The sequence below is a fragment of the Salvelinus sp. IW2-2015 genome, linkage group LG3 (assembly GCF_002910315.2).
Source record: "Salvelinus sp. IW2-2015 linkage group LG3, ASM291031v2, whole genome shotgun sequence".
NCBI lineage: Eukaryota > Metazoa > Chordata > Actinopteri > Salmoniformes > Salmonidae > Salvelinus > Salvelinus sp. IW2-2015.
In genome coordinates, this window is record NC_036840.1 from 5,553,264 (window position 1) to 5,561,161 (window position 7,898).

Genomic DNA, 7,898 nt, shown 5'->3' on the forward strand with positions numbered 1-7,898 from the left:
GCAGGACCAGTCATTTTCATTGTCATTGCATTGTATGAGCTTATTCATATCAGATGAACTTCACTTTTTCAACGTTGTGTTGTGTTACAAAGTGGGATTCATATTGATTTAACTGTACTTTTTTGTCAACGATCTACACAAAATACTCTACAATGTCAAAGTCGGAAAACATTTATAAAATGTGCAAATAAAATATGAAAATAAAACACTTATATTGTCACGGCCGTTGAATGAAGTGGACCAAGGTGCAGCGTGGTGAGTGTACATATTCCTTTTTTATTGGAAATGCAGACAAAAACAATAAACAATACAAAACAAACCGTGAAGCTTAAGGCTATGTGCCACAAACAAAGTCAACTTCCCACAAAGACAGGTGGGCAAAAGGGCTACCGAAGTATGGTTCTCAATCAGAGACAATGATAGACAGCTGTCCCTGATTGAGAACCCTACCCGGCCAAAACATAGAAATACAAATAATAGAACATAGAATACCCACCCCAAATCACACCCTGACAAACCAAATAGAGACATAAAAAGGATCTCTAAGGTCAGGGCGTGACATATATCTTGATTAGATAAGTATCCAAAACAATAGAATCACCTTTGGCAGCGATTACAGCTGTGAGTCTTTCTGGGTAAATCTCTAAGAGCTTTCCACACCTGGACTGTGCAACAAAATTCTTCAAGCTCTGTCAAATTTGTTGTTGATCATTGCTAGACAACCATTTTTAGGTCTTGCCATAGATTTTCAAGCAGATTTAACTCAGGAATATTCAATGTCTTCTTGGTAAGCAACTCTTGTTTAGATTTGTTTTAGGTTATTGTCTTGCTGAAAGGTGAATTAATCTCCCAGTGTCTGGTGGAAAGCAGACTGAACCAGGTTTTCCTCTAGGATTTTGCCTGTGCTTAGCTCCATTCCATGATTTTATTTAGCTCCAAAAACTCCACAGTCCTTGACGATTACATGCATACCCATAACATGATGCAGCCACCACTATGTTTGAAAATATGGAGAGTGGTACTCAGTAATGTGCTGTATTGGATTTGACCGGATCCGTTTCGGGTCGAAACATTGTCAATAAAGCGGTGAATTGGGAGCTTCAACAGTGTGTGGGCCGTCTTGTTCTTTACTTGTATTGGATTTGCCCCAACATAAGACTTTGTATTCAGGACAAAAAGTGAATTGCAGATTTACTGTAGTGCCTTGTCGCAAACAGGATGCATGTTTTGGAATATTTTTTATATTGTACAGGCTTCCTTCTTTTCACTCTTTCAATTGGGTTAGTTTTGTTAATTACAATGGTGTTGATCCATCCTCAGTTTTCTCTTATCACAGCCATTCAACTCTGTAACTGATTTAACGTCACCATTGGCCTCATGATGGAATCCCTGAGTGGTTTCCCTCCTCTCCATCAACTGAGTTAGGAAAGTCACATGTATCTTTGCAGTGACTGGGTGTATTGATACACCATCCAAAGTGTAATTAATAACTTCACCATGTTCAAAGGGATATTCAATGCCTGCTTTTTATTCATTTATACCCATCTACCAATAGGTGCCCTTCTGTGCAAGGCGTTGGAAAATATTTGTGGTCTTTGTGGTTGAATCTGTGTTTGAAATTCTGACTAACACAACAAAATGTGGGAAAAGTCAAGGAGTGTGAATACTTTCTGAAGGCACTGTAGCTGGTATGCAAGGTTATAATGTCTTGTCTATTTTCAGTCTATTTTCCTTTTTTACAGCTTTAATGCTTTGGAGCCTGGTGTCATTGTCAGCAAGGAGTGTTCGCACTCAATCGGGACCCAGTTTCAGCTGCTGTCCAATGCTGACACTTCCTCCCAGAGATGGTCTGCTTGTACAAACACAAACTGGACACAGCTTGACAAGCATATTGTTTTGAGAGGATCTTTTTTTTGTCATTGTCTGTCACACGCACAAAAACATTCCAAAAGGAACACAAAAAAAACATGATATTAGGTCAAATAATGTTTATGACAGCATCATAAAGACCATATACATCAGTTAAAGATTTAGGCTCCTAAAATTAAGGTAGTTGCTAAAATGAATAATCATGAGATTTCTGTTGAACCTTCCACTCGTACGGTCTTTGTGACCACCTCAAAATGAGTTGAGATCGTATTCTGAGCGTGGCACCTAATCTTCTCTGGCTTCACATGGTGCTCGACCATCATCTCCATCTCACTGCCATAGACAGTGTGACCATCAATGGTCCAGTGGTAGTCACAGGCGGGAGTGCATTTGGCAATGCACTGAAACATGGACTTGAAGCCGACTGCAACAGATTCTGGGCCTATGATGTGGACCTCTGATGGACCAGCTGGTAGGAGACAAAAATTAAAGGAAGAAACGGGTTCAAATATCACTTCCACCAAAACCCCAACATCACTCTTGAATCATCAAATATACACTATATACTATGTAAGGGAATGTGTGTATATTGATAGATGAAGCTATTGATGTGGAGATGGACAATTGCATTACACTAACAACAAGAGGGAAACTACAATTGTTAGAGGAAGCTCTAAATCTCCCAACAACCTACATGTCACAGGTATTTTCCTGGTTGCCATGGCATAGAGCCCAGACACACTGTTGATGGCCTTGCAGTTCAGGGTAACAGAGGTGGCCAACTCTTCGGGAGTTACGATAATCTCGCTCCCCTGTCCCCCGAGCCATCGGCCCTTTATCTTCCAGGTGTAGTTGCAGGAGGGACGGCAGTCGGCGTTACACTGGAAGCTTTGAGGGGCCCCTGGGGTCATCAGGGCAGGGCCTGTGATCGATACGTTGGTTGGTCCAGCTAAAAGGAGGAACACATACACATTTAGATAATAGTCTAGATCCTACAACCAATGTGAATAACGTGAGCAAAATAATTTAATCTAGCACTAATCATGTAATCCAGACATCTTGTCAGTAAATTACAACACATTGAATTATCAATCCATTCCTAATATCAGGTGAAGTGGCATAAAAACCAACAAACCACCCACGCACCTAAAACCTGGAGTATCTTTGATACTGTAGAGGACCTCCCAGAGTCATCATTCCTTGCAGTGCATGTAAGGTTTAGGGACTCCTCCCATTGGCGAGCTGTGAACAACAGCTTGTTGCCCTGCCAAATCTGCCCGTAGATACTCATTCTGTAGCTGCAGGAGGGAGAGCACTGGGCGGCACAGTCAAAGCTGCGTGGCACGCCCACTTTAACAAAGTCAGGTCCCACAATGGTTAGTTCCAAGGGACCATCTGAAAATTACAGTGCACAATCAGGCAATGTAGGCCTACCGGTTTTAGAATGAAGGATTTATTTGATACAGGGTGTAAATGTATTCTTGTAACAGTTATAAATTACTTCAACGATAATCCAACAAAAGGCCTTCACTTCTGTAGCTGATAGGTGATAGTACTACCCTACTATCACAGTCATTATTCAAAGTACCCAACATTCCCATCAAGGCAGCAATATGTTCCATCCTGTAATAATTTGGCTTGGCTATTATGTGATGTGGTTTACTTACTGGTACTGCCACTCCCTCCATCAGTGGTCCAAGTTGATCCTGGAAGTTCATAGGAACAGCCACAGTCTATCATCAACACATTATAATGTTTTTCACTATTTTCACCCAAACAAAAGCTGGACCTCTGTAGACATTGAACGTATATATAGTTACAAAGCTTAACAGGAAGTGTCCAGACCTACTGACTGATATCAAACCGACTTTTGTATCCTCAAAAATAAATGTTCACAAAATATTATCATAAAACAATGTTGTTATATATATTTTAAATCATATTACCTGCTAGGTACACTAGCAGCAGAAGCAGATTGAGCAGGGTGTGTGTATCCTTCATTGTCTCGCAGCGATGGAGTGAATTGAATGGACACCAGGAAATATGGGACTGTTACAGAGTCAAGTAGTAGAGTGAGAAGGTAAACAAACACATCTTATCAGAGAGAACAGACTGGGAGCAAACCTGCCCTGCCCATTTAAACCTGCCCATTTAAAACACATTATTTCTGKAGTGACCATTAAATACACAACAGAACTGACAGCTTTTACTGTGAACTAACATGTAGAGGGCAGTGTACTGAGGTATAAAATAAGTGGTCTCCAACTCTCCTTCCCTGGTCCTTGGGAGCTGAAGTCAATTCATTCACTATTTGTAATAGACAGAACCAATTGGAGGAAAGATTAGAGACCATATGTGTAGTACATGCGTGTATGACAAATATAGAAGTGTCGAGAACTTGGTTTCAGGGCATGGCTTTTACCAGAATCTCTTATCGAAAGTCAAATAGAGTGCAATGATGTCATACCTTTTGTTCTTTTAATGTAATTACATTTGACCTCAAAAAGTTGTGTATGAAACAGACTTTTACTTTAGCTTTAGGAAGCAGACTGAACCACTATGTTTTTCCTCTCGGATTTTGCCTGTGCTTGGGTCAATTTCTTTTCTAATTTATCCTGAAAAACTCCCCAGTCCGTAACGATTACAAGCATACCTATAACATGATGCAGCCACCAGTGGTACTCTGTAAATGTATTGGATTTGCCCCAACCATAACACTTTGTATTCAGGACCAAAAGTTAATTGCTTTGTCACATTTATTGCAGTTTTGGAATATTTGTATTCTGGACAGGCTTCCTTCTTTTCACTCTGTCAATTAGGTTMWTTTTTTGTGGAGTGACTATAATGTTGTTGATCCATCCTTAGTTTTCTCCTATCACAGCCACTAAACTCTATAACTGTTTTAAAGTCACCATTGGGCTCATGGTGAAAACCCTGAGCGGTTTCCTTCCTCTCCGGCAACTAGGTTAGGAAGGACGCCTGTATCTTTGTAGTGACTGGGTGTATTGATACACCATCCAAAATGTAATCAAGGGTATATGCAAAGGTATATTCAAATCTACTAAGGGATGTGAATACTTATGTAAATKAGATATTTCTGTTTTTCCTTTTTTATAGATTWTTTTTTTTTTTTTAACATAATTCCACTATGGGATATTGTGTGTTGTTTGGTGAGAAAAAAAAATATTAATACATTTTGAATTCAGTCTGTAACACAACAAAATGTGGAATAATGTGACCGTTGGTGTCACGGATTCCCCCGGTACTACTGCTCATTCCGTTCACCAGCTCCGGAGGTCTACGTCACTGGCCTTCTAGGTGTCACTGAACTGGATCATCACCACCAACCCCGGGCTGTCTTGTCTCATTACGCACACCTGGTTTCCATTCCCCCTGATTAGTATGTGCATATATGTGCCCTCTGTTACCCATTTTCCTTGTCGATCATTGTCCTATGTCCATTGGTCTTGTGAGTACCTGTGCTCTGTTTTATTCCGTTTTTGGTGCTACGTATATTTTTGTGCACTTGGTATTTTTTTAACCTTTATTTAACTAGGCAAGTCAGTTAAGAACAAATTCTTATTTACAATGATGGCCTACACCGGCCAAACCCAGACGACGCTGGGCCAATTGTGCCCTATGGGACTCCCAATCACTCCCAATCACAGCCGGATGTGATGCAGCCTGAATTTCAAACAGGGACTGCTGTGACACCTCTTGCACTGAGATGCAGTGCCTTAGACCACTGCGCCACTCAGGTTTCATCTCGTGAATTATATTAGAGGTTTACACCTCTCTTTGTTTTGGGTCGAGAATTTAAAAAACCCTATAGCATATTCCTGCGCCTGTCTCCCATCCTTATGCAACGTGACACTTGGCACCGGTGGCTTTGTAGGTGAATGCCTCAACCCAGTAGTGTACTTCAGTTGACCCAGGGTGTAACATGGAAGTCAAAGGTACAAATCCAAAGGACAGCACAGCAGTAAAACCTCCATCTGAAAAGGGACAGAAAATAAATCCATATTAATGTTGGTTAATTTACTACTTTCTCCCTTCATTCAACATTTATTTTGGCAGTTAAGTACTGGAGAGTGGCTAAATCTGTCTTTACAGTAACATGAGGGCACTGATCTTGTTGGTAGTTGATCAGGATTCTCAGACATTTRTAACTGAGGATAATAGTGAAAATGAGTAAAGAAGGTAATGTTTCTTAGGCCTCATCTGACTTATTACAATGTAAATTGTTCCTCAGCCTTGCTCAAATTGAAATTTGTGTTCCTAAGAAATACACTAAATGCCTGAATCTGAATGTGATTATTCTAAATACTGAAAAAGAAGAGGCCCACCTCCTGTCCTCGTGGTGTTTACTGTGGTAACTGAAACAAAACAATATCAGATGGTATAAGTCAGCAAACATCACTATAAAACAAAAGGTATGGCTGATACTGATTAATCATCTCTTCAGCACAACAGTTACACTTGGGGCAAAATAATGTTTTCCATGACATCCTTATCTGTCATAAGGATGAGAAGCAGAGAGATGTCTGATAAAGGGATTCTCTATGTTTGGCCCTCTGCAGGGAATGTTGTCTCCTCAGACAAGTGATGATATTTTCTACCCTTACATTAGGTAATAATCACATATGTGATTAAATCTACTTACCCAATCATCTGACAGATCAGATATCTCTGGTAAAAGGCAAGAAGRCATAGCTACATACCCGTGACAACATTTTGAAGAATGCAAAGTAGCATCTGTTGCATAATAAACATTACATGAGCCATCTTATCAAGCCAGTGATTTACCACACAAAGTGGCACACTTTTTTGTTGTTAATTCTGTCCATGGAAACTTTCTGAAGTTKAAGCCATTCTACATGACTGTAATAAACATTAAATGTACAATGATAAAATAATCTACCCAGTGCAGTAAAATACAGTATTTTATTGTCAATTGAAAATATGAACAATGAAATCGAATGTTTTCTGTCATCTCAAAAACAATAGAACAATATTTCAGGGTGCATTCTAAATGATCTGCATATTCAAATAGCACTTAATGTAAGATAATACAGTTGAAGTCGGAAGTTTACATACACGTAGGTTGGAGTCATTAAAACTAGTTTTTCAACCACTCCACAAATTTCTTGTGAACAAACTATAGTTTTGCCAAGTCGGTTAGGACATCTACTTTGTGCATGACACAAGTAATTTTTCCAACAATTGTTTACAGAAAGATTATTTCACTTAAAGTKCACTGTATCACAATTCCAGTCGGTCAGAMSTTCACATACACTAACTTGACTGTGCCTTTATTAAACAGCTTGGAAAAGTTCCAGAAAATGATGTTGTGGCTTTAGAAGATTCTGATAGGCTAATTGACATAATTTGAGTCAATTGGAGGTGTAACTGTGGATGTATTTCAAGGCCTACCTTCAAACTCAGTGCCTCTTTGCTTGACATCATAGGAAAAACAAAATAAATCAGCCAAGACCTCAGAAAGAAAATTTTAGACCTCCACATGTCTGGTTCATCCTCAAACGCCTGAAGGTACCACGTTAATCTGTACAAACAATAGTATGCAAGTATAAACACCATGGGACCACGCAGCTGTCATACCACTCATACCACAGGAGATGCGTTCTGTCTTCTAGAGATGAACGTACTTTGGTGCGAAAAGTGCAAATCAATCCCAGAACAACAGCAAAGGACCTTGTGAAGATGCTGGAGGAAACAGGTACAAAAGTATCTATATCAACAGTAAAAAGAGTCCTATATCAACATAACCTGAAAGGCCGATCAGCAAGGAAGAAGCCACTGCTCCAAAACCGCCACAAAAAAGCCAGACTACGGTTTGCAACTGCACATGGGGACAAAGATCGTACTTTTTGGAGAAATGTCCTCTGGTCTGATGAAACAAAAATAGAACTGTTTGGCCATAATGACCATCTTTATGTTTGGAGGACGAAGGGGCGGCTTGCAAGCCGAGGAACACCATCCCTGTTGTGGGGGTGCTTTGCTGCAGGAGG

The 7,898-nt window shown here is 39.9% G+C and overlaps 1 protein-coding gene across 2 annotated transcripts; it reads right to left on the minus strand.

The window, feature by feature from the left end:
• Nucleotides 1–1,973: 1,973 nt before the first annotated feature.
• On the minus strand, nucleotides 1,974–3,942 carry LOC111981021 (uncharacterized). 2 transcript variants are annotated; one of them, XM_024012136.2, is made up of 5 exons: nucleotides 3,816–3,942; nucleotides 3,537–3,602; nucleotides 3,016–3,264; nucleotides 2,564–2,818; nucleotides 1,974–2,338 (listed from the first exon to the last, which is right to left on the minus strand). In XM_024012136.2, the coding sequence occupies exons 1-5, from the start codon at nucleotides 3,868–3,870 to the stop codon at nucleotides 2,070–2,072; spliced, it is 894 nt and encodes a 297-aa protein (XP_023867904.1). In that variant the 5' UTR covers nucleotides 3,871–3,942; the 3' UTR covers nucleotides 1,974–2,069. The 2 variants fall into 2 exon arrangements, with proteins under 2 accessions (XP_023867904.1, XP_023867912.1); XM_024012144.2 differs by having other exon boundaries at nucleotides 3,537–3,575; nucleotides 3,816–3,941.
• Nucleotides 3,943–7,898: the final 3,956 nt, after the last annotated feature.

Bases quoted from the DNA above. Each gene is read 5' to 3' on its own strand.
- LOC111981021 (XM_024012136.2), bottom strand. From the start codon at position 3,870: ATGAAGGATACACACACCCTGCTCAATCTGCTTCTGCTGCTAGTGTAC. The intron at 3,603-3,815 runs GTAATATGATTT...TGTTGATGATAG, and splicing joins GCTGCTAGTGTACCTAGCAG to ACTGTGGCTGTTCCTATGAA. The intron at 2,339-2,563 runs GTAGGTTGTTGG...GTCTCCTACCAG, and splicing joins CAGGAAAATACCTGTGACAT to CTGGTCCATCAGAGGTCCAC.